Here is a 26,524-nt window from a genome sequence, read left to right as displayed (position 1 = left end):
AAGTCCTCGATGGATGGCCCTGCAAGAGAGACTGGGCCCAAGTTATTTGGCCTGTAACATCTCTACTTGTGGGGTCGGCAGGCTGCAGGTCTTGGCAGACAGGCCCCAGCAGCCCGAGTTTGGCCCCAGGGAAAGGCACAGAGGGGGTGCGGACCCCAAAGCAGAACACAATGCACACAGCCTGGGCTGCAGGGACTCCCTGGGGTAGGGTGACCAGACAGCAAGTGTGAAAAATCGGGACGGGGGTGGGGGGTAATAGGAGCCTATATAAGAAAAAGACCCCAAAATCGGGACTGTCCCTATAAAATCAAGACATCTAGTCACCCTACCCTGGGGTGTTGTCCCTGGTTTCCCCTCCCCACTCAATGCTAAAGGCCACGCAAGGGGGCGGGGCTTGGGAACCCACCATCGCCCCCCCCACAAGAGCAGCTACCACCTGCCCTGTGCACTGCTCATTATGAGCCCCGCCCAGCAGCAAGGAGCACGCATGCGCAGTTGGATAAGGGTGCATCCGCCACCGCTACCCCCTATGAGGGACTGGGAAGAGCTAAACTGGAGCACGCGCAGTGCAGTTACCAGTGTCACGTGAAGAGGGCTAGCCATGCAGGAACACGTGACGTGAAGAGGGCTAGCCATGCGGGAACACGTGATGTAGAGCTGTGAGCTAGCGCGCAATGCATACGTCCTGGGTCACGTGCTGGGGGAGCGTCCCTCCCTTCTCCGGCCCCTATCACGTGGGGCCTCCGCGCCCAGGCCGGCCTCAGCGCGCGGCTCCTTCCGCCCGCGGCTGACAGGCGCCCCTCCCCCCCGGTGCTGGGCCCGGAGCCGGAGCAGCCATGGCGAGCGGCGGCCGGGCGGAGGAGGCGGCCGGGCCCGAGGCGGACGAGGAGGCCATGGAGCGGCTGGCGGCGGCGCTGAGGCAGCGGCTGCGGGGCTGGGAGGCGGCGCTGGCGGCGGCGCAGCGGCTGCTGGTCTGGGAGAGGCCGCTGCACAGCCTGGTCACGGCCGGCGGGCTCGGGGGGGCCCTGTGGTGAGAGGGGGCGCGGGGGCACCGGGGCTGAGGGCAGCGAAGGGGCTGGGAGGGGGGGTCTGAGGCCTGGGGGGGGAGGGGCGAGAGGGGGGGTCTGAGGCCGGGGGTCTGAGGCGGGGGGGGTCTGAGGCCTGGGCCGGAGGGGTGAGGGGCGAAGGGGGAGTCTCAGGCCGGGGGGGTGGGGAAAGGGGGGGGATCTGAGGCCGGAGGGGCGAAGGGGGTCTGAGGCCGGGGGGGGAGGGGAGGTTAGGGCGCTGGGGATTTGGGGGCCCCTGCAGTGTGAGCAGGGGAGATCCCCACTAACTGGCACTAAATGCTGCTAGGGGTGATGCTGATGTCGGGGTCCCTGGTTCCTGCCCAGGTCAGTTTTGCTGTGAGCTACGGTGCCTGGCCGTTCACATTCTAGCTGGCTGCCTTGCTCTGGAGGAAAGGCGGGCTAGGGGAATTCAGCCCCGCAGTGATGCTTCTATTGAAGTGCATCTCCTGAGTTGTTTTGTAAGGATTTCACGCGGTGCTGTTCTCATCTTCCTTGTCTCCTGGTACCTCAGTTGATTGTTCCCATTGGAACGCAAGGTCGGAATGCAGCAGTAACCGCCCAGAAAACCAGATGCTGCGTTCAGACTGTTTCTCTGGGGAGATGTGTTACAAATCTTGTCCATTTGTGAAGAGTGGGGCTCTCTGCCCCAATGTAGGTTCTTGTTCCTGCCTTGTCCCTTCCTCACATATGCCATCTCATGGTGATGCTGCTGTGGTGGGAGAGTTGGAATTCTCTCCGGAGCTTGGTCAGTGCTACTGTACTTGTTCAGGAAAAACTGGTGTTGCTTTAGATCTGGGTGAAACAAGTGTTTTTCACCTTCTCCCTAGGGGACTGAATGCAGTATCACTTCTGCACAGGGACAAGTGCAACCCTGTTGTAGGACAGAAAGAAATGTGGTCCATGGAGTTCTGCACTGTGCCCTGCTGTTGCCCTCTTCTCTAAGGTGCAGCTAGTGGATCTCAAACTGCAGCCAGGCTGCATAGCCCAAGATAAGATATCTTGTGATGTCACTGGTAGTCTCAGAGGGCTGATCCATTTTATTTAAATTTAGGGGATCCTTGGAACTCCTGGCAAGTTGTCTATGTGACTTGGGCAGAGTTCACATGTCCCCAGTTCGAGGCCAATGAGCCAGTTTCTTTTGGCTTAATGGCCAGTATAAAGCTGGGTGTGAGCGGTTCAGTGCCCAGTTCTATAATTCTCTCATGCATCAATTGCCAGGGTGTATTTGCCTCATGATCTTTATAGAAATCTACAGTTCCTGTTCTGAAGTGCAAATGGAATGTCAAGTGATGTTCTGTAGAACCTCATTACAGAAAAGCGTTTCTAAACACACTTTGGGACGTCTTCCAAGAACCTGGATGGTCTGATGTGAGGGAGGCTTGAGGGGAGACTAAAACAAAGCCTAGAATGACCCGCTGTCCCCAAAGCATCCTGCAGGCTAAATCAGGGCAAATCTCATGACTGTCTCAGAGCAGAAAGTGTGTGAGAACAGTGGGTAAAGTGCAAAGCTAGAAAACCATTGTGGGCAGTTGCATGCAGATGTTTACAAGATAATGCGAGCAGTGGAAAGGGAAAGGAAGTTGAGTTGCTGCCATACCGCAAAATCATTGCCATGTCTAGCAATGTTAGCAGCAGCTAGAATGATCCGGGGCTGCATTAATGGAAGATGCTGCAGGTTAGGATTGAGGTGCATTAGCCGAGCTGTCTTGAGGACTCCAGAATTAATTAATGGTGTCTGTGGGTCACACTGGAGAGGTGCTGCTAGAGTGGGGTGGTGAAAGCTTACACTACCTTTCCTAGTACAAAGTCTCATCTTTTCTGAGAATTAAAATTCTCCAAAATATTTTTAAAAGACTAAAGTACAAGACTCTTCTCTGTCCCTACTGCATGTGTTTAATAGCTGATGTGATTGCCATTTTTTAGTTAATCCCAAGAGAAGTGCACAGGGGGAATGTACCTAATGTGGGAGACTGTAAAAAATCAACGGTATCGTGAGGCAGGGAGGGAGGATGAAGCAGCAAATACCCTTCACTATGGGAACATCCAAAATGTGTCCATCTAGGAGTTACACTAACATCTTACCAGCTGGCATCTAGCTTGCATAAAACAGTCCTTTGCATCTGCCCTGGGTATGGAGGTGCAAACCATGGGTAGTAGGGGTCCCAGCATACAGTACTCCATCTTGTCCAAAGAGGAGGCCCCTGCGCAGATGTTCTGTCTGTCTAATGCCCCCTTGGTCCATGGGCTGCACTTCTGTATTCAAGATGTCAGCCACAGTCCATAACACAGAATTGTGTGGCTTGTATTTAGCCTGGAGTAACCCTGCTGCTTTCCTTTGACAAGCACAAACAGGCCTCTCCCTGCTACCAGGGAGGTGCCAAGGGGTTCTACAGGATTTGGCCTATGATGATAAAGTGCTTGCTCCTGCTGGCAGCTGTAGCTGATTGGAGCCTCGCCCAGGCATGTTTCTAGTTAAATTCTTTGTCCTTGCTATATTAGTGCACTTCATCCCATGGCCACAGTAGGTTAGTAACCCTAGTAATGTTCTGGGCTGGAAGGAGGTGCTACATACCACCTTGGCCCCTCCACTAATTGATCTCAGTGTTTGGGGACCTTGATCTCTTGCTAAGCCAATAGCTGCTCTGTATTTCTGTCCTGGCACATTCCTTTCATCCCGCCCTGTGCCTGCCTGTTTCCTCCCCCACACATACAGCAGCAGCATTAACAAATTTGGAGGATGAGTGGCAGAACCAAGCTGTGGACTGGAATGAAAAACATCCTGTTTACTCATGTAAACAGTGAGTCCAGTTTTTTGGCAAAATGTTCAGTCTGTGGTCTTCCAGACAGAAAAGGGCAAAATTGGTCAGAAAATCTTTTTTTTTTTTAGATGCCGAAACAATGAACAATTGAATCTATGGGAAGAAAAAAGATACTTGACCAGTCACTCATTTAAATCATCTTCTATTACTGTTCCCTCTTCCTTAAAATTACCCAGCTGGAAACTTGCATAATATGCATCTCCTTAAATGACTATGAACTAATGTGCTGAATATAGAGGGTAAATCCAGAGCAGAGCTCTGAAGCTGGAGCTGTGCTGTGAGGCTGGTGTGTTTGGGAGACTGATGTATGAGGAAAGATTAAAGGAGCTAAATGTGTCTAGTTTGGCTAAGTAACAATTACAGTGGATTAAAATGGGGTGTGGGACACAGAATGGTTTAATTGCCGCAGGTGGGGGAAGGCCTGAGTATAGTCCCACAGGGGCTATAATTGGAGATTATGAGCTGAAATTCAGAAAAGAGACATTGAAGGTGAACTGTAGGAAAAGCTTCCTGAGCTGGTATGTTTCTAGCCGTAGAATCCTCACCCCAAGGGAAGAGATGGGGAACAGTTCTGTCTTGGCCCCACTGAAGGGAAAGGGAGGTTGTTTTGCGTGGCCCTTGATAAGACCTAATCTCTCTTCTGAGCTCTCTAACTTCTGATTCTTTGGTTTACCCTGGAGTTCAGCTCTCTGTCGCTCTGCACAGTGAGATGCATGCACCTCCTGGTTATCTAGTCTGTATTTCTAGTGCACTTCCCTATTTGAGGTTAGTCTCTTGATAAGTGTTTCTAGCAAGGTGAAGCTAAGTGTGGTTTTGTGCTCCCTGGGCTGAGAGCACTTTCAGCCTGAAAGCATAGAGGGCGAGGAGTGTATCGCTCCCTCTTCAGCCCGTGGCTGGCCCAAGGATGGGGTTGACGGGCTCTGGTTAACCTTTCTTTGCTTGCTGCTGGGAGGTGAGAAACCAAGACGAATGGGGCTGGAGTTGGGGGGTGGCATGTTTCATGAGCAGCTTTTACTGTTGAATTTATGAAGTGTTGGGAGGAGACAGCCCCTCTAGCTAGGGGTGAGCATGGATCTCTGGGGCTGTTGGGTACAGGCCAGAATGTCAGTGAGGGAGACAGAAGAGCCTGGGTTCCAATCCATCTACATCAGGTGAGTGGCAGGGCCACATGCTGCATGTGACCCATGCTCGGATCCGTGGGGGAGAGGACCAGCAAAAGAACTAATGTTTGGAAGCAGATTCTGGATCTGTTTCTGTTGCCATCTAATGCTATCTGACGATGGTTTAGAAACCGATGTATCATCTGTCACCACAGCTGTTTTCAAAACTGAGCTAGTCTTCCCAGCGCACCTCCTAAAGAGTCAGTTATAACAATTTGCATGTACAGTGTGTTGCGCTGTGAGGATTTGTACTTGTGCAGCTCTCCTTATTCTACAGCGGGGGAAGGAACTCTGGCACAGAGGGGGAAGTCCGTCTGCCCCCAAAGCCGCAGTTATGGATTCATCTTAGTAACAGGGGCTCGCAGCTTTCTTCCCAGTGCACCAGCTAAGAACGGCTCTGTTTGGTTTCCCAGGTTGTTTTCCTCCACTTCTCTGCGACCTCTCTTTCTCCTCAGCATCTCTCTGCTTGGAATTCTCTTGCTGGAGAGGTGGAAGCCCAGGTTCCTGTTTGACTTCTCTGGTAGGTGATGCATATTGCTGTAGCTGGGAAATCATGGGATGAGGTTACAACTGCTGGGTCATGGACAAATGCTGGTATTCCCTGACCGTTATGGGTACTGTAGGTCCCCTCCTTCCCTTCCTTCAGGGCCTTGTTCTGCAGCTACTGCCTCCGTTGCATTGAGTGTGCTCAAATCCACAAACCAGCTTGGGCAGGCTCCTTGGCGGGTTGGAGCGTGTGCAAATAGGAGGCAACAATGGCTGGTGCAGTCAGAATGTCTGTCTGGGGATTGATACAACTGCTGACAGCCGTTCAGTTTAATGGGGCATGGCGAGGCCCAGCTAACTTGGATACGCATGTCAAAAGGGCAGTGACTGGGGTGGTACAGTGTGTTTCTGCTCAACACTAGGATTATTCTGACTCTGGGTCTCCTCTGCCAATTCAGATGGGAAACTCCTCGGAGCCCAGGTTCTCTGAACCAATGTCACTTTGTTAATCCTCCCTTTTTCTGAACAGAGTTCTTCAGCTTCCAGGGCTCTGTGTCAAACAGTGCGCGGGTACTGTCCTTTCCATAGGAACAGCCATCCTGGGTCAGACCAATGGTCCAGCTAGCCCAGTAGCCTGTCTTCCCACAGTGGCCAGTGCCAGATCAGTTTGGAGAATGAACAGAACAGGGCAATTAGCGAGTGATCCATCCACTCTCATCCAGTCCCAGTGTCTGACAGTCAGAGGTTTAGGGACACCCAGAGCATGGCGTTGTTACCCTGACCATCTTGGCTAATAGCCAGTGCTGGACCTGTCCTCCATGAACTTATCCAATTCTTTTTTGGACCCAGTTATAGTTTTGGCCTTCACAACATCCCCTGGCAATGAGTTCCACAGGTTGACTGTGCGTTGTGCGCAGAAATACTTACGTATGTTTGTTTTAAACCTGCTGATGGTTAATTTCATTGGGTGACCCTTGGCTCTTCTGTTATGTGAAGAGGTAAATAACGCTTCCCTGTTCGCTTTCTCCACATCAATCATGATTTTATAGATCTCTATCGTATCCCCCCTTAGTTGTCTCTTTTCTAAGCTGAACAGTCCCAGTCATTCATTTTAATCTCTATTCATACAGAAGCTGTTCCATATCCCTAATTGTTTTTTGTTACTCTCCTCTATCCTTTTTTCAATTATAATACCTCTTTTTTGAGATGGGGTGACCAGAACTTCATGCAGTAGTCAAGGTGCGAGCGTACCATTGATTTATATAGTGGCATTATGATATTTTCTGTCTTATTATCTAGCCTTTTCCTAATGGTTCCTTCTAAACACAATGCAGAGGGTGAGAGGCAGATTCCAGACACGAGTGTACACTGCCAATAACATAACAGTCAAAACCGATGTGCTTATCCCAGGCTGAGCCACAATCACCTCATTGTTGTTATCCAGGAGATAGGCCTGCACTCCATCAGGAACAGTCAAAACTGGATACAGCCATCTCCGGCCGCAACAGGGTAGCGGAGAGGACAATGGCAGTGAACACAACTGTATGACCTATGGCTAGGTTATTGTATTTGTACGAACCAACGTCTGGCTTCCAGCTAGTAGGTAACAGGGACCATCTTGCACATCTTGGCCAATATATTATGGGGACTCTGTCAACATCAGACTCGGGCTAGGACTACACTACAATCGCTGCAGCTATGCCGCTGTAGTATAGACACTCGCTGCAGTGACAGAAGAGGTGTCTCCACTGATGCAGTAAATCCACAACCTCGAGAAGTGATGGCTAGGTCACCGGGAGAATTCTACTGGGATAGAGATGTCTATACCAGGGCTAAGGTGGGCTTAACGATGTCTCTCTCAGGTGTGGAAAATGCACACCCCTGAGCAAGGTAGCTAGGTTGAGCTAAGTTTTAGGTGTACCCCAGGCCTCAGAGTAGCAGCAAGGAAGACTATTCAAACAAGGTGTGATTGGTTGCCATCTAGTTTGAGCCCCTCCTTCAGCTAAATTTATTAAATGAATAGACTTAGGAAACAGTTTTGTACGAGAGGGGCCCCGTGTGTGCGTGCGTGTGTGAGAGAGAGCGAGAGCGAGAGAGATGGGCTAGATGTAACCTGCTAGGGTGGTGACTAAAGAGCTCTCACATGCAGCCCTGATAAGATTATCTAGGCTGTAAACATTCTTTCAGTTGTATTAATCTCTTCATTCTTGATGTTGTTTGTTTACTCTGTGCACTTCATTCAGCTTGGGCAGTGAAACGAGACTGGCCAGTTTCTCGAACACTAGCGTGATGCTGTTTTTCCAACACTGCAGGGGAGAGTTTAAATGTTTAAAATACCCCCCAATCCTCCAAAATGCCTATTTGCATTAGGCTTGTTAAATCCTTTTGTTTACAGAATTCTGGCTGCCCTATATAACGGTCTTGCAGAGGTGGGAGAGGGGAAGTCTTTTTTCCTTCCAAAAAGACCAGAACTAAAGCCATCACCTCCTCACCTGGCGAACAGAAAGCCATGCTGGGATAGTTCTAGAACACGAAGCAGTAAGGGAGCCAACGACTGATCCCATGTCCTTCACTGTCAGTGCTATAGCCTGATGCACATCCGCTGTCCTATTGTGCTGCCTGTTGCTGGACAGAACTGCTTCTCTCGGAGTTGCTTTCTTCCCCACAGGTTTCATCTAAAACCAGTCCCTGGGCTGTTCTGTCCCCTCGCTGGTCACTGTGCTGCCAGCAAAGGGCAAATCACCTTCCTGATTTACCCACTTAGGTCACAACCTGGATTTCAGTGTAGTCCGTTGTACCAAATGTCCTTAGCTCCTGCAAGGGAAGAGCCATGTTCTGGCACCAAGGGGCCTCCTAGTGCGATGTGCCACAGCTGAGCATGTAACGGCTCTTGTCTGAGTCTGGCCTCCAGTTTAAACACAGAATGGCAGCCTGGTAGCTTCATGCTTCGTATTTCCTGCAGAGCAAGAAACAGGTCAGTATGGCATCTGGAAGAGTTTCTACATATATACGCACACTCCTCAAAACCAGTATGTCTCAGTCTGGAGCATCATGGGAGACTGAGCGTCCTCAGTAATTCCACTTGTGGATGAAAGCTGGTACGAAACATCAGCTTTTATTCTTCAGTGACTCACCCACCACAATCATGGACCACAACGTGAGCACAGAGAAGCACAGCATGTTAGGAGTCGTATCCGAATGGAATGGGTGCATTCTGTGCTCCGTAGCCATGTACCTACGCCAAACATAGCCACTTCCCCTTCTTTCCATTCAAAACTAACTCTTGGAATGTCCTAGTAACATGAAGGTGCTTCCTGCAATGAGGATCAAATAAGGATCATTACTGGAGCACTATACAGAACCAAGAGAGACACTTGCCCCCAGGATCTTGTGGTCTGTTAGACCAAACACGCTGGAACCACAATCCGCTGGCTGACCAGACAGCAGGCAGAGCTGGAGGAGGTGCAGATCATTCCCACGTTCTTTTTTTTGTCTTGATATTTAAACTCTATGCATAAGTGTACAAGGAGGGATTTGAATTGAGTACATGACTGGCTGGGAGGAGGAGGAGCTGCATCTGGGGGTTAACACCTCTGCCTCCACCCATGAAGTTCACTTCTCCCAGGGTCCAGATCTTCTTGTGACTGGAAAACCCCTCAAGTCACACTCCAGCACCAGGGTGGAGGCCTGGCTCAGTAGCTGCATTCTGTATGAACAATAACTGGGACGCAAGTGAATGCCTGGTGCTCTTTTAAAAAGGGGACCTGCTTTCTAGCCGAGTTTGCACTGGGAATTTCTAAGAGCTGAGGAACCACAGGTGCCATCACCTGACCTGAATACTGGCAGTCGCGTCTCTTAGATTCAATCTGGTGTGTCAAGCTGTGTTTACACTGGGTTGTAGATGTATATAAATGTTTACCGTGAAATGTCAGCAGGCATTACTGTTCTGGACAGATGTTTAAGGCCAGCTGGCTGTCCTGAATACTCTCTAACTTCCCACTGATTTAAGTGGGATGATGGCGGATGATATCTCAGTAAGGAGAGTGGGGATTTCAAAACTTGCTCATTTGAGTGGTCCCAGCTCCTGTGTGAAGCTCTCTCCAGCTTTGTGGTGAATGTAATCCTTCTCTAGGCTCTGCACTGCATCGGGGTGGGCAGCACGCAGACTGTGCTTCTGTAAGAAGGGATGGAAACTACAGCGGACCTTCGCTAGAACGTGCGTCTATATAGCGCGAATTCGCTTATAGCGCGGGAATCCCAAATTTAATTACCTTCATTGGAATCCATAGGAACACGGGACCGCACATGGATCCAAAATCCCGCGTTCTAGCGAGGGTCTGGTGTACTAATTTTAAATGAGAGCTTGAATTTGCCAAATATGGCAATATCTGCAGAAGATCCTAACTCTGTACGACCTGCTGATTGTTCTCTACCAGTGGATTTCGGTTGCGCTCTGGTCGGCTGCGGTAGACACCCAAAATGTGCTGCCGTTCTGCATCTCCCAGAGCCACCATTGATTTGGAGCTGGTTTCAAAATCATTTGGAGTCAGCAGTTCTGGAAGGAGTCCTCTCATTCCCTCTGTGACAGCCTGCCCCCCAATATTCACCACAGTCATGTGGCACCCCAGGGGGAACCTGTCACACCCTCCATTGCCATAGACTGTCACTCTCCCATTGCTTGTGGCACTGGGGAATTCCACAGCCCTGGTGCTATGCCTCAGGAAATAGGAGAGGTGGCAGTGCGATAACAGTGCAGGCGCTACCACCTAATGCAGCAAACAACAAAACATGCCGGTGCCAAACACACCTTCCGGAGTGATACTGGCGTAGTGCAGGGGGCAGCTGCACCTCCGAGCGCTGGATTTCTCTGTGCTGTGATGCAGCAGCACCTTGGAGACTTCTCAGCATGGAGATGGGATAGATCGCAAGCGGTTCTGCTTCCACTACAAGAGAGAGGTAGACTCCCAGCACAGCAAAACGGCTGAATGAACGATGCTTACATCTCATGCTGTGGCAGAAAAGCCATGGCTCTCGGTGTGTGACCGCTGAGCTGATCAACTAGCTGCCAGAATGCAGACTGGCAAGGAGAGTGACTGGGCAGCTGACAGGGCTGATTACGGGAATCTGGGTCACAGACTCAAAGGATTGCCTCCTCGCCTCCGCACGCTGTCTCCCGCTCCAGTGCACAGCTCAGGAGCCTGTCGGTTTGGCACTTACAGCAAAGGGAAGAGTTTGACTGACTTGCCCACCACTGTCATTTCTAGGGGCAGTGTACAGCGAACAAATCTGTTAAAAAGAACAGCTTCCATCTCTGCGTCAGGACCGCTGGAGAGAGTTAAGTCTGAGAAGTCCAAGTCTCACTTAGCATTCACCACGGGGAAGAATGCTTGTTTCCTTTTTGCATCTCACTCGGCTGGGGAGTGAGACCAGGGGCGGCTCCAGGCACCAGCACAGCAAGCCGCAGGGGGCGGCCTGCCGGTTGCTGTGAGGGTGGCAGACAGGCAGTCTTCGGCGGCATGCTTGCGGGAAGTCCGCCGGTGCCACGGTTTCAGCGGCAATTCAGCGGCGGGTACGCCGAAGGCGCAGGACCGGCAGATCACCCGCAGAAATGCCGCCGAATCCGCGCGACCAGCGGACTGCCCGCAGGCGTGCCGCCGAAGGCCGCCTGACTGCTGTGCTTGGGGCGGCAAAAAACATAGAGCCGCCCCTGCGTGAGACTGGACTAGACCAGCCACTTCCACTTCCTGGTTGACAAGACTCCGGGGAGAGATTCCAAAGCCTTTCTGTTCATACAGGGTTTGGGAACCTGTGTTTTGCATACAGCTTGAATTCCAGGCCTAAACTCGGCCGACAACGGTGTGACGTTGTGCAGTCCATATGGTTTTATAAAAACTTGATAATAAGTCAATATAATGTAACTGGGATAGTTTTAGAGAAAATACGGTAATAAGTGAATGTAACGTAACTGGGATATGCTTCATGCAAGAGGTCTCTTGTAAGGTATCATTACAAACCTTATAATCTACTGAGTATGATCATCTGATTTGTATAAATGTACCACTCTTGTATCTAAAACTAGAAATATAAAATATAACTCTGAGGGCCTATTGTAATTATGTAAAGTGTGGGCCATTAATGATGGTTTGGAATCTTGATGACTCCCATTGTCTGCAGATGGCTGTTTACCTATGAGTCTCCCTGTATATGTGTGTGCTGGCAAGTGAGTAATGAAGTCTTGCAGTGACATGTGATCATGTCACCTGAACTGGAATCCATCTTTAACCTGGTGTCTTTCCATTGAGGGGAGGGGGTGGAAACCCAGAGCGACAAAGGGTTCCCCCTTATGCAAAAGATATATAAAGGGGTGGAACAGAAGAGAAGGGGAGAGGAGCCATCATGGAGAATCCCCTAGCTATGACCTGAGCTGCAACAAGAGCTGAACCAGGGGAAAGAATTGTGCCCAGGCCTGGAAGGGGTCCAGTCTGAGAAAAAACTTACTGAAGCATCTCTGAGGGTGAGATTATCTGTATTTAGTTTGATTAGGCATAGATTTGCGCATTTTATTTTATTTTGCTTGGTGACTTACTTTGTTCTGTCTGTTACTACTTGGAACCACTTAAATCCTACTGTCTGTATTTAATAAAATCACTTTTTATTTAGTAATTTACTCAGAGTATGTATTAATACCTGGGGGAGCAAACAACTGTGCATATCTCGCTATCAGTGTTATAGAGGGCGAACAATTTATGAGTTTGCCCTGCATAAGCTTTATGCAGGGTAAAACGGATTTATCTGGGTTTAGACCCCCTTGGGAGTTGGGCATCTGAGTGCTAAAGACAAGCACACTTCTATGAGCTGTTTTCAGGTAAACTTGCAGCTTTGGGACAAGTGATTCAGACCCTGGGTCTGTGTTGAAGTGGACTGGAGTGTCTAATTCAGCAAGACAGGGTGCTGGAGTCCTGAGCTGGCAGGGAAAACAGAAGCAGGGGTAGTCTTGGCACATCAGGTGGCAGCTCTCAAGGGGGTTTCTGTGATCCAACCTGTCACAGAACGGCCCTTTATTTGTATTGCACTTTTTGGATGTTTGAGGGGGAAAATCCCGTCGGAGTTTGGAATTGTGCAAGCATCAGGAAATGCCTTCAGCGCTGCACAGAAGCCCTGCTTCATTGTCCCTGAGTCTGTGTCCCAAACTGGGCTGGAGAGATGTCTCGGCCAGTCAGCATTTGTCAGATTCCCAAGCCCTCCAGTAGCCTGACTTCCATCAGTACAGTGGGGCCCTGGGCACCTTGGTAGGACAAATAGTAAATAATGTCAATTTCCCAGTGGGGTCAGTGCCGCCAGCAGGACATAGTTACACCCAGGAACCCGCAACTCGTGAATTATACAGCAGGTCTGTGCTATTTGGTACCCAGTTGCATGCTAAAAACATCCCCCTCCCTGCAAACATCCTGCCATGACTTGCAGAGAGGAGCCTACTCGGAACACTCTCCACAGATGAATCTAGGGTGGCAGGTGCTAAAGGAAATGCAGCACGTAGCTGACAGCCCAGGGCATCATATGAACCATGTTCAGGGACTTCGCTATTCAGTTTTCAAACAGCCTCTGAGCTCCTATTTTGCCCAGCTCGGGAGCTCATTGGTGCCTTGTCAGGAGTTCAAGGGACGCACCTGAGAGTGCAGCTGCTCTTGTCTTTAATACGGGGTTGCAGCCTATGGAAGCGACAGGCCCAGCATTCAGGACTCCAGGTCAGTCTGTATTGGTGTCCCTAGTGAAGATGGAATCTGTGGCCTGACTGCGTTGCCTGCTGGGGTCTGAGACAAGCGCAGCCACTGGCCCCATTAGAGACCTCTGGGGGCTGAATCTGGGCTGTGTGCAATGCTTCGGCCACTCTGGTGTTGAAAGCGAACCTTTACCAGGAAGCGTTCCCGCTTCTCTCTGCACGTAAACACGTGCAAACCCAACAGCCAGCTCTAGCCTGGTTCCTACGCGCAGGGAGATCCCTGGCTAATTCTCTGTTCAGCTCCTAGCAATTAAGCTGTCGTGTTTTATTTTTCACTTGGCTAACGAATCTCTCTTGCTCTGTCCCTACAGCGCAGCCCTCGGAGGAGCCGGGAGGGGACAGGTAGGCTCACTTGTGCCCTCTTAGGACAGGGAGCAGCGGGGGTGGTGAGGTCAGCGTGGTGATCTTGTCTGTCCTTCTCTCTGCCTGGCCCCCCTCCTTTGCCCTTGCTCAGGATTGCTCCCCACTCACACTGCAGTGTGTTTGTGAGCATGGTTCCTGAAATGCCTGTTCTTTAGCTGACACACAGCAGGGTTTGCAATGCTTCCTCCTTCCGCAGTGGCAGCCGTTTGCTTCATTTGCGCAGGAACAGCATTTTGAGATTCCAGGAAACCTTGATCCCCTTCAAATGTCTGCATGCTTCTGGCACTCGGAATGTCCAGGATTTTTCCCTAACGCTCAGGCAAAGCGGATCTGTCCCAAGCTATTTTAAGAATCCCCAGAGAGAAGGAAATCCCTGGGATTGGCTTTTGTAGAGTACATGCACCACCTGTAATTGCATGCTTCCGGTCCCCAGTGCTTAGCATTGGTTATGGGCAGCACGGTCACCCAGCATTCCAGGGCGTTTGTTACCCAGGACTGGATATTAGGAGCTCCTTGAGGTTTAATCCCAGCTCTGATGTTTCGCCTCTTGACCTGTGACATGGGGATGTTGCTATTTGCAAGGAGGTGCTGTGTTTTGCAGCAAGGTGCCTGGGCCCCTGCTCTTTCAGCATGGTTCAGCTGTCCCTCGTCAGACCCTGTTTGAGGTTGGAGTGGGGTGGGCAAAGCAGAGAGGCGTCATTAGTGAAGTTAAATTTGAGATGCACCCCAGTATTATGAAGCCCTTGATAGGGAGCCCTGCTTCCCTATGGCTGCTGTACCCCCAAGTGAAGTGGGGTGTGTTGAAGGTTTGTCCTCTTACACTTGTATCTGTTTCTCTAGTGAGAGCGTGACGGCTGGAGCACAGCCCCACCTCCTCAGCGTCCCCGAGCTGTGCTACTGCCTGGCTGAGAGCTGGGTCACCTTCCGGTTGTACCTGCAGGAGCTGCTACAGTACAAGAGGCAAAACCCTGCCAAGGTAACTTGGGCCATGCCACTCCCCCTCTGCTGGAGGTGTTGCTCTTGTAGTCAGGGGCTCCTCAGATGCCCTGGGGGGTGGGAGGAATCTTAGGGCAAGATTTTCACTGTTCCAGCCCTTCACTGATGATTGCGGGTGCCCTTCTTGCATCCCACCCTGCCCAGACTTCAGGAAAGGGAAGCTTTGCTAACGAACAATTTTGTTCCAAGCACCTGTGAGCTGGGGCCAAGCTTAACCCCTTATGGGAATGGCCAGCTCTTTGATCCTTTTGTTCCTTGAGTTATAGTCCGAGTCGGAAGTTCGTCCGATTATGGCTTTTGCCCTGTCGTAGGCTCCGTTCAGCGCTGGAAGCTGTTTGTAGCTGTTTTGCAAGCAGCACCCTCAAGCTGCTGTTCTCCAAACCCATCGTGCAGTGGTGTTCAGGGCTCCTGAATGCGTGAAAGACTCTGGCATAAACCTAGGGGTTGATGGATGTGCCAGATGTCGTTTGGAGAGGAATTACCTCTTCGTAGCCAGGTCTTGGTCCTGGCCTGTATTAGGTCCTCGACATCCCCGAAGATCAATGACATCCACACAGGCTACCTTTGCAGCAGACTTGGCAGACTCCAGTGCGCTCAAGTTATAGAAACAAGTGGGGTTTTACTATATTTATTTCCACTGCTGGCTATACCCGCTTCTCAGACTGGTGACTCCACAGTTACAATATTCAGCCAGAAGGGGGAGAGAAAGCAACTCAAGACAGATGCCATAAACTTAGTCTGGTGTCCTCTAGTGTTGAGCTTGAATTAGTTAGAAGATGAGACTCAGAGTGCACCAAACTCTCCTATATGGCTTCCTTTACTTGGCAAACCAGCATTTCAGCTCACGCTGAGCACCGGTCTCTCCAGCCCTGATCCCTTTGACAGACCTCCAGGACACTAGAACCATCATCTAACCCGTGAGAAGGGCCTGTGCCCCTTGCAAAGAGCAGAAGAGTCTGGGCTGGACGGTCACACACCCACCAATTCCAGATGAGCCATACCAGGGGGTGGGCAGGGCTCCATGGATTGTGAACTAATCATCTAACGTCTCTATGCCTCAGTTTCCCCATCTGGGTAACGGGAGGGACAGTATAGACGCCTCTATAATTTGTTAATCTACAAATGAACAGCACTATCTAATGCCTAATTATAATATATCCTATCTTACTTCCAGGAGACCTTGTTGAACTTCAGAAGTGAGACAGTTTAGGACATTCCCATAAAGCTTCTTTGGTCGGGGGGCAGAGGGGTGGTCACAGGTTCTTAGGTTTCCCTAGGTCTCATCTACACTGACTTGCTCTGTTGCACTTCACTCTGCTTCTCCCCCGGGCTGGGAAGTTTGAGTTCTGACCATTAGTGCCGGGAGCGCAGCACAAAGCTAAGCCAGAATAAGCCATTGGGTTGGATCAGGCTTTTGTGTGTTAAATTTGCATTACAATATTTTAAGGTGAGAAATGGCGCCGAGCACGTCTCTTGCCCCAGCTGCAGGGATGGCGTCTTTGCCTCTTGTCTGTTGTTTTGTTCATCCCTCACCTCTTTTTTCCCCCAGTTCTGTGCGAGGGTCTGTTCGGGGTGCCTGATCCTGGCTATGGTCGGACACTATGTTCCGGGCATAATGATCTCCTCCATCATCTGTGAGTATAAGTGGCCCCTTGGTGTCAACTGAGACTAGTCGTGACTTGCCTGAGTCATTTGATACGCTGGTAGAAGTGTGCTCACGATTCTTTCATATCCCACAGCCCATACCAGATAAAGTGAGACGCATAACCCCTCACCTCCCTGCCGCCTCAGGTCATTTGCTAGCATACTGTTTACGTTGGACCTGCAGTGTGATGCAGTACTGCACAAAGCCAGAAGAGGGAGCCACGGTCAACCAATGAACCCTCTTCCCAGATCTGCACTGTTCTACGTGCTCAGTGATTATATGCAGTGTAGTTGTAGGCGTGTTGGCCATGGTATTAGAGAGACAAGGTGGGCGAGGTGTTGGTCCAATAAAAGATATTACCTCACCCGCCCGGTCTCTCTAACATGCTCAGTGAAGCAGGTGTTCCTGCAGGGAAGCAGAGAAATGCAGTGTCACTCTGAAACTTCAACAGAGAACAAGTCCATGTCTGCCAGGTTTGAAAGGAAAAAATTGCTGGGGAAAGAGAATGTGTATTCAACCTTCCCAAAACGTTACGGGCAGCAGGAGGTAAAATCGGAAGGAAATGTAAGTACTTGGCTATCTTAAGATCATCCTAAAGAACTTCATTATATAGTCAGAGCAACCGTTTGGAAACTTGGAATGCTGAGCTGCTTACTCTTCCCCTGCTCCAGTGGACGTGTTAGCTTATCGGGTCACTCAGGTGTTCGGCACACTGGCTTCCAATTGGGGCACAGCCTTGCTTGTAAGTCCTAGGCTGCTGCTGCCCTTTCAGAAGTCAGTCACTTGAATTAACCCCCAGCTATAGCTCCAGCTCCGAGGTCAGGAATGAGGTGTGTTGACTGAGCTACAGAGAGCTCAGGTTTGTAATAGCAGGGGTGTCACAGGGAAGGACTGCTGTGCATTGGCAAAGCTGTTTGTGGATGAAAGCAGCCCTGGAATAATAGGGCGGTGCTGCAGATCAGGAGTGAGGTGCATTGGCAGACCTGTAAGGGTGAAGCCAGTGCCATCAGACTGCTCTTCAGCTGACATGAGGTTCCATTCCTGGCGCTTGTGTGCCTGGCTACTGGGAGAATTGGCCTATTTTTCCTTTCCTAGTGTAAGAGCGGCCACAGCGAGTCAGACCAAAGGTCCACCCAGCCCCGTATCCTGTCTCTGACAGTGGCCAATACCAGGTGCTTCACAGAGAATGAACAGAACAGGGCAATTATCAACTGATCCATCCCCTGTCATCCAGTCCCAGCTTCTGGCAGTCAGAGGTTTTAGGGACACTGGGAGCCTGGGGTTGCACCTCTGGCCATTTTAGTTAAGAGCCATTGATGAACCTATCTTCCAGGAACTTCTCTAGTTCTTTTTTTAACCCAGTTATAGTTTACAACATCCCCTCGCAGTGAGTTCCACAGGTTGACCGAAGAAGTACTTCCTTATGTTTGTTTTAAACCTGCTGCCTATTCATTTTATTGGGTGACCCCTGGTTCTTGTGTTATGTGAAGAGGTCAATAACACTTCCCAATTCACTCTCTCCACACCAGTCATGATTTTATAGACCTCTGTCCTATCCCCTGTTAGTGATCTCTTTTCCAAGATGAACAGACCCAGTCTGTTTGTTCTCTCCTCATATGGAAGCTGTTCTATACCTAATTTTTGTTGCCCTTCTCTGCACCTTTTCCAATTCTAGTACATCTTTTGTTTAGCTCAGGTGACTAGAAGTGCCTGCAGTATTCAAGGTGTGGGCGTGCCATGGATTTATATAGTGATGTTATTGACCCCTTTCCGAATGGCTAACGTGTTCTGGGTTCTCTCTGCATTTCCAGTGCTCAGCATTCTGCTGTGGCCATTGGTGGTTTACCATGAGCTGATCCAGCGGATGTACACTCGGCTGGAACCTGTCCTGATGAAACTGGACTACAGTATGAAAGCAGAGACCCTGCACCTGAAGCACGAGAAGAGAAGTAAGGCAATACCTTTTCTCTGTTCTCTCTGCCTTGGCCGGCTGGGAAAACAGCACTGGCAAGTCAGAATCGGTGTGGAACGCCTGAGAAATGGCATCCCCGGGGGGGGAAGGGGGGGAAATAGCCGGGGGAGGGAGGGTCATCCTAGAGGTTATGACTAGGGGTGATGGGGGAAAACTGAGCAAAGGAAAATGTAGGCTGAGTATTGGGAGTACGGGGAGAGACTGCTTGGCAGTGACCTGTCAAGCAGTGAAAGGGGTTCCTAGGGGGAGGGGTGAGAGCCCCATTCCTTGGGATGCTTAACTGGGCCGGGCAGAACTCTAGCGAAGGGGCTGAAGGGAACAAAGCTGGCCTGGGGTGGGGATGGCCTAGACGGGACCCCGCAGCTCCTTCCCTCCCTTTCCAGGATTCTGAGCCCGGTGCCGCTCAGTGACGTTTCTTCCGTTTCCTCACCCAGAGCGCCAAGGAAAGAGTGAACCCATGGCTGGCGATGAGCCAATGGCGGAGACCGAGAGTGAGAGCGAGGCGGAGCTGTCTGGCTACTCCCCAGTGGTAAGGGCTGCAGAGGAGCCGTGCGGTAGATAGCCCTCTCCTCCCTGCCAGCACCTCCCCAGAGAGCCAGGAACAGAGGGTTGGTCAGAATGCGGCCACACTGGTAACCAGCAGCAGAGCTGTGCAAGTCGGCCCTGGCCTCTGGGCCCTGGCCGGGGTTGGAAAGTCACCAGTGAGTGCTAAGGGAGGGGTGCGAGCTGCCTCTGTGGAGGGGCTGTCACCGAGAGCCTGCTTGTCCGGTGGCCCCGAGAGCAGTGTGGTGGAGTGCAAAGCCCAGGGACCTGGAGTAAGGGAATGCCCTGCCTGCTCTCCCTGCCCCCTCGAGCCAGTGACTAGAGTAGCCCCGATGGGCTCTGCAGGGAGTCGCGCTGCACCTGTCTCTGCTGGCCTGCAGGCAGCGGTGCTGGTGGTGCAGATGGCTTGCTATTTCCTGGAACCCTGACCACGCCCAGGGTAAAGGGTCATGGAGCTGTTCCCCGCCCCCCTGCGCTTGCTCAGTAGATGGGAGATGTGTAGTCCCGTTTATTTCCACGCTGATGGGGTGATCAGGGCAGGCGTCTGGTTTTGCTGCAGCTGCCAGTGGAAGGAGAAGCTGGGCTGGGAGGTGGGAAGCTTTGGGTCACGTGAAAGTATCTGCAGTGCCCTCTGCTGCTGCGTGTATGGATGTCCTTTTTGGCATGGCCTGTTGGCACTAGTGTGAAAGGGGTCCCTGCCCTTTGCGACAGTGCTGTAGCCACCGCAGGATGGGGGAGAATCTCCTGCTGTGGGGATTTCTAGGGCTCACAGGAGTTACACATGTGCTTTCCACTGGGCCCTCCATGTTGGGCGCTGGCAGGACGCAAACCCCTCCGCGCTCACTCCAGGAGCAGCAAGGGTGAGTCTGTACCTGGACAGTGTCATGAGGATTCTGCCCAGCCCCCTGCTCGTACAGCGTGAGAACCCGTGTAACGGTTCATCTGGCAGATACCTTCCGCCCCTGCGGCTCCGGTCCGTGCAGAGGAGCCAGCAGGGAGTGCTGCCAGCTGGACACCCAAACCTGATGTCCCCTCTGCTCTCCTCCGCCACAGGTGGATGTGAAGAAGACCGCACTAGCGCTGGCGATTACAGACTCTGAGCTCTCTGACGAGGAGGCTTCCATCCTGGAGAGCGGGGGCTTCTCTGTCTCCAGGGCCACCACACCGCAGCTGACTGATGTGTCTGAAGGTAATTCCCACCCTCACCCCACACATTGTCCTGAAACAGCTGTCTGATAGGAACCGGCCATCCCTGTCCCTTCCCCTCCTCTGGAGCTGGGACAGGCCCCTGGAGGGCAGGGGGAGAACCAGGCTGTTTGCAGGGGGAAAGGGCCAGAAGGGAGCTAGGAGACCCTCACTTGGCAGTGAAGGTGGCATGCCCCATCTCCCCCATCACTGGGCTGGGAGTCTGTGTGTTGTCATTTCTCCTAGCCGGGCTGCTAGTCCAGCCTCCGTGGGGATGGGCTCTGTCCAATTGCTGCCTTGGGCGGGGAGGGAGGCCTTAGCAGCAGCACAGCTTGTCATGGCTTCCCCGATATCCATGACTGCTCCAGCTGTCTGATCTCTGCTGCCTGGATGATCCCGCTCCATGCACTGCCCTGCTCCCTGCCTAACTCTGGAGAGGGAGGCAGCGCAGTCCTCAAAGGCTCTGCCAACGAGCAGAGAGGCAGGCAAGCCCGGCCAAGTGCTGACGTGTGCTCTGGTGCCCACGCTGTGTGTGGCATTGTACAAAACAAAGCCAGAGGCCTTGCCCCGCAGCACGCGCTGGCTCCGATGAGGGCTGTGTGGTGGTGACAACAGGATCACGGGGCTGGTTGGGTGTGTGCAGGAGGAGTTGTGGGCACTGGGTAATCTACGGGAGTGTAGCTCGTCAGACACTTCGGGGTGGGTTTGAGGAGGGATTGAAAGGGGAGAAGGTGGAAGTGTGACAGGAGCTCTAGGCATGAACAGCCCCACTGGCAGGTGGAGGATGGCAAGAAGGGGATGGTCAGGTGAGCCACCTGCTCCGCACATCCCACATGTGGGGCAGAGTGAAGGGAGGTGGCTCCTAGGCAGGAAGAAGCTGAATTGTGGAGGAGCTTGAATCCAAACCTATGTTCCTTCAAGCACTCCTCTCGTGGGAGTGCAGGGCAACCCCTGCTTCCACACTAAGCAGGATGGAGCAGCCCAGGGGGCAAAGATCAGCTGGGGCAGGCAGACGCGCAGCCCGGGTCTAAGGGCCTGGGACTGTGGAGAGTGGGAGAAGCACCCAAGAGCTGCTGCTAATGCCATTGCCTGGCTCTGCCTTTCAGACCTGGATCAGCAGAGCCTGCACAGTGAGCCGGAGGAGTCCTTCGCCAAGGACCTGGCAGAGTTCCCCTCCGTAGAAGAGTATCATTCCAGAGACCTGGGGCCACAAAGCGATGACGATGCCTTCGGGGTGCCACTGGGCCCTGAGCTTGCCCATGCTGCCCACGAGCTAGACTCTGTGGAGAAGGAAGCTGTGGACTCTGACCTCTCTGTTCTCCATCTAGCTTCTCCTCTCCATTTTGTAAATACGCACTTCAATGGGAACGGGCAAGTGGCGCCAGGCGGCGCAGAGCCACAGACTGCTGCTGCCCCCGGCCTGGGCATCTGCATCGATGTGCTAAGCGAGGAGATTGTCACCACTGCCATCACCACGGTGGTGCAGAACACCCTCTCGGCCCTGCTGCGCTCCTCTGAAGCTAGTGAGGGGCCTTCCCTCTCCGAGTTCCTCCCCACTGAGCCCGAAGAGAGACTGAACTTCCAGGCGCAGCTGTCAGAGACCGAGGTGGTGGGGACGGAGACTGCAGCTCCCCCGGAGGAGGAGGGGGAAGTGGATGACTTTGAGCTACTGGATCAGAGGGAGCTGGAGCAAATGGATGTAGAGATGGGGCTTGGAGGAGAGCAGGAAGTGCAGGAATCGCCCGTCACTCCAGTTCCAGCTTCCTCCCAGCCCGTCTTTTCCGAGCTGCCAAAGCAAGAGGATCCAGAGGAGGCGGCGTCAGCGGCGTCTTTGTCTTAGGTCGTCTCTGTCGCCCCCTCTTTCCTCGTCCTCCCTGGAAGGAAGGAAGGAAGGACGGACGGACGGACTCCTGCAGTGAGAGATTCATGTTGACCAGGATGGCAAAAAGGCTGTGTTCATGTTCTGTGTCTGGAATAACCCATCCTGCCCAGCCCAGCCTTCCTCCGTCTGAGTGAGGAGAGGAACCAGGCCGCAGCTGTAACACCAACCCCAGCAAAAGCTTCCTAGTGATGATGCAGTATTTTGGTCTGTCTTCTGTTTGTCTTTCGTTTTGCACGCAGGGTCCTGAGCTAGATGTAGCTGCTGCTATCCCCACACCCCCCGTAGGACAGATGCAATCTTATTTTATTGGGTTTTTAAATGGCTAAAAGTGTAAATAATTTTAACTGTCTTTGCTTGAGCTGGATGGGGGGAGGGGAAGGAAATACAACTCAGATCTCCGGGTGGGGGGAAGAGCAGAGGCAGGCCGCTTCCTACCAGCAAGGAAAAGGTGGGTGGCTGCAGGAAGGGGCCTGCGAGGCTGACAGCAGACTGTAGTAGCCTCTCCATCAAAGCTAGTGTCGGGCATTTCCCTGTGTCTGGCCTGGAGACCACTGCTGTGAATGGAGCAGCTTCCAGGTCTGGACCAGTTGCTCCTTGCCCCGGTTCTCTCCTGTCTTTAACTCTGCGGCACACAGATGGCTCCTCAAACCATCGTGCTCTAAATAAGCGTGACCAAGCCAGACCCCCGAGTGCCGCTTCCTCTTGTCTAGTGTCTCGCTGTGGCAGCTGGCTGGCTTTCCGGTGGCTTGTGCAGCGGAGAAGCGTCTGATTGTTTTATGGGTGAGACTGTTTTGTGGCCCTAGTCCAAGGGGCTGCGCAGACAGTAATTGTGTGAGAGGGACCCCCCAAAATCTAATTTTTTTGATAACTAAAGGCTGTTTTAGGCAGTGTTCTGCAATCTCTTACTGCACTTTACGTCCCAAGTGCCCCCTCCCACGCCCAAGGCCGGGCCAATACAACTCCACTCTACCACCTCGTCCCTCGTAACCCGTGTCCCTGCTGTGAGCACTTGGCATCTCTGTTCCAGTCCCAGCGCAGGATCGTTCACTGCTGCCCGGTGAACCTGCTCCTCCTCTGGCAGGGCTGCCCTTGCTGGGTCTGGGAGCTGTGAGGGACTGAAGAGCTGCCTCAGATCTTGTCCTCTCAAGCAGGCCCTTTGGAAGCACCTCCCATTCTAGCCCAGTTGGGTACCCAGCGCTTCCTGGGCCTGTCCCAGAGTGTACCGTGGACTAGGTTCTGATCTCGCTTCCAGCAGGAGGCTCTGCTCCCTGTATCGCAGCCACAGGCCGTCCTAGCTCTAGTCCCTGCCCGAAATGGCTCCTGGAGCAGGGACTGGGCGTCCTTGGCCGTAGCTCTGGCATGGGGGGAGCTGTAAACTGACTTGGCAGCTTCTGTGCACAGCCCAGCAGAAATGGCTCAGCCAGCGTGTGAAGGCTCAGCATGTACGCTTGGAAGTTCTAGGCCTGTTCGGGCTAGCTCTGTCCGCACAGACAGCGGAGCGCCGCAGGTGTATGTGCAAAAGGCCTCTGTGAAATGGTGGGCCGTGGAACTTCGGGCTCTGCCTTGGGCATCTAGGCCAACACGCCCAAGAGCAAGGCTGCCTGGAGTCCTGCCTGTCGTCGCACCTAGTACGTCCAATCCCTCTCACTTTCGTAACCCTCGTACTGTCTTAATGTACCCCGGGGTCTGGCTGAGACTGCCCAAGCGTTACCGCTAAGGGTCTCTGTGTCCTCATTGCACGTAGACCCTGCAGCGTGAGGGCCCTTGACTAGCGGAAGTGGAGGAGAGGGAATCTTGTGTATGTACGGGGCTGTTGCAGCCTCTCGTATCAACTCTTACTTAAGGGTGCTGCAGTCGAGGAATGTATGGAAAGTGAGAGGCTGCATGCCCGTGGCCACCAGTCCCTGGAATATGGGCCCAGGGTGGGAGTCTGTCTAGCCTGAGTGCCGAGGCAGGATGCCTTGCTGTGCTTCCCTGCCCCCAGCCAGCACTCTCTCTTCCAGAGGTGAGACGGTCAGCTCGTCACGCACCCAGGCGCAGCCCCTTGACTGGATTTCTCATAACTGACAGCAGAGCTTTTAAATTCAGAAAACTCTCCTGAGATCAGAGGGCTGAGATAACCAGGGGATGGGAGCAGAGGCCCAGTGACGTCCTTGCTACACCCCTTGGGCAGAGCATTTTGGAGAGTTCGTGGGGCCAGAGAACGCAGTTGAAGCTGGGCTTCGGCTGTCCCCCTGTATTGTGTGTGGGTTGATTTCCCCCCCCCTTTCCCTGTTTGTGTGGGACAGGGCAGACTCCAGAGGCGTTGGTAGCTCTGTCACTGTTTGACTGTTCAAAGCGTGGACTAGATGGACACTTCTACACCCTGTATGACTGCCCTGCTCAATGGAACATTCCATGGGCGTGGTGGCTTGTGGGTCTATGAATTCTTTAATGGCAGCCCCTCCTGGCCTCTTTCGAGCTAGGCCGATCTGCTTTCCAATCCCAGGTTTGGGAAGCGTTAGATTATTTATTGAGTAGATAATATAGAGGCATTTCCCGAAAACCTTCTCCTAGCCCAACGAATGCCAAACTGGCCCAAATGGAGCCTGTTCTCACCCACTTTACCACAGCAGCGTAGCCCTAGCAAGCAGTGCCCTTCCTCGGAGAACACCATGTCTCAGGAGGGTGGCTGCAGTCTGCTTGGATGTAAATTAGATACGCTCCTGGTAGGCTGCCAAAGCAAAATGTCGGCCTCCTTGTCCTGCATTGCATTGAGAATCCCAGGCGCAGCGTCCTGCGGTCTACAGGGTTGTGTGCATGGCCCACATGGCAGCCACCCACATTCAAATGGTGCTAACGTTGTTCCAAAAAGCCCCCGCCAACGTATCCAGTGAGCAGGCTGCCACATATCGCTAACCAAGGCATTGGTGCACGGTAGGAGCACAAATGGGTCACAACAATTTGGACCCCACCTTTTCTTTCAGGATGTGGGGAGGGGAAGGGATCTTGTTTGCTTGTGCTCATATGCCCGCCCTCTCCCTGAGCACTATGTCCGCAAGAGAATTTGAGGCACCAGTGCTGGTAGCCGTGGGTGGCTTTTCATTGCTGGTAGGTCTGCAGGAGAACTGGTAATAAAAATGTGTTAATCTCTTCCTAAGAGCATCCAGGAAAAGGGGGAGGGGGGGAGGGGTCCTTGTAACCAGTGTTCATTCTATGGCTATATTTAAAAGCAAAATGTAGAATTTGTAATAAAAAATAAAAACAAACAAATGTTAGAGGAGAAAGTTCTGGGCAATAAAGTTTGTTGGCTGTATGTGATGGAGTCTTTCTAGCTTGTCTTGCTATCCTGGCTTGGGGTGCCAGTCTGACATTCAGCGCCAGGCAAGGGGGGAGAAATCACTTCTTTTCAACCTGGCGGGAGCTGTCTGTCAGTGGCGGTACTGTACACGCAAAGCAGAGCTAGCAGCGAGGCTCGTATCAGCTGGGGGTGGTGTGAGCAGGCCCCCCGAGGGAGGTAACGTGTTGGGGTGGGGCAGAGCCGGCTGGATTCTCCTCTCCTGCCCAGCTCACTCAGGCTCAGAAAACCCCCTTTCTGTTGCAGTTGCGCAGCCAGCAGCCTTGCAGAGTTGTTGCAATGACAATGAGGGGATGGGTGAATATGGAGGACACACAGCTGTGACTTTGATGCCTCTGGCTGTCTGGTCAGCCTCACTCTTCTTGGAAACCTCGGCAGCCTCTACTCTGCAGTGGCCTAAGATGCTCTAGTGTCAAGTCCCTCTAGGGTGACCAGATGTCCCGATTTTATAGGGACAGTCCCGATTTTGGGGTCTTTTTCTTATATAAGCTCCTATTACCCCCCACCCCCTGTTCTGATTTTTCACACTTGCTGTCTGGTCACCCTAAGTCCCTCCTTTACTGACACCTCCCCAGTCTTTGACCTCTGCTGACCAGGAAATCCCCAGGACAGCTGCTACTGTCTGGAATCGGGGCCCTGGGCCTGCTGGGCACAGACAGGAGCAAGGCTAGAGCTGAGGGGCTCAGACTCCAGTACTGCAGCCCTCTCCCCTTGCAGCTAAGGGAGCCGGGCGAGTCCAAGCCTCCTGCTAGTTAACTTACAGCGGTCGAGGGGGGGTGGGACCCAGGTGACCTGGATTCTACTGGCTCTGATGGTGGTCTGCTGGGAGACTAGGGCAAGAACAGTTCTCTTCAGGACTGGAGAAGGGCAGCCATAGCCCCATCTTTAAAAAGTGGAACAAAGGGGACCTGGGGCTTAGACCAGTCAGCCTGACTTTGATACCTGGAGAGATACTGGAACAATCAACTTGTATGCACCTTGAGGCTAACCGGTTTAGAAGGGATAGTCAGCATAGCTTTGTCTAGAACAAAGCATGCCAAACTACCTGGATTTCCTTCTTTGACAGGGTACGGGCTTAGGGGAGGGGGGGAAGCAGCAGACATCATGTTTTGATGTCAGTAAGTCTTGACAGTCCCACATTCTTAGACGCAAACAAGGGAAATGCGGTCTAGATTAATTTACTATCAGGTGAACATAAGAACAGCAATACTGGGTCAGACCAATGGTCCATCTAGCTCAGTGTCCTGTCTCTGGTAGTGGCCAGTGTCAGATGCTTCAGAGGGAATAAA

At 52.4% G+C, this 26,524-nt stretch overlaps 1 protein-coding gene across 1 annotated transcript; it reads left to right on the top strand.

The window, feature by feature from the left end:
- The first annotated feature begins 836 nt into the window (after positions 1-836).
- Positions 837-25,191, top strand: RETREG2 (reticulophagy regulator family member 2). The gene is made up of 9 exons (XM_065413150.1): positions 837-1,030; positions 5,460-5,566; positions 13,624-13,654; positions 14,516-14,651; positions 16,221-16,305; positions 18,128-18,265; positions 18,723-18,817; positions 19,885-20,020; positions 21,123-25,191. The coding sequence occupies exons 1-9, from the start codon at positions 837-839 to the stop codon at positions 21,854-21,856; spliced, it is 1,656 nt and encodes a 551-aa protein (XP_065269222.1). The 3' UTR covers positions 21,857-25,191.
- Positions 25,192-26,524: the final 1,333 nt, after the last annotated feature.

This window comes from Emys orbicularis, chromosome 11, assembly GCF_028017835.1.
Source record: "Emys orbicularis isolate rEmyOrb1 chromosome 11, rEmyOrb1.hap1, whole genome shotgun sequence".
NCBI lineage: Eukaryota > Metazoa > Chordata > Testudines > Emydidae > Emys > Emys orbicularis.
Note: the sequence above shows the minus strand (reverse complement) of the source record. Positions and strands in the feature narration are given on the sequence as shown.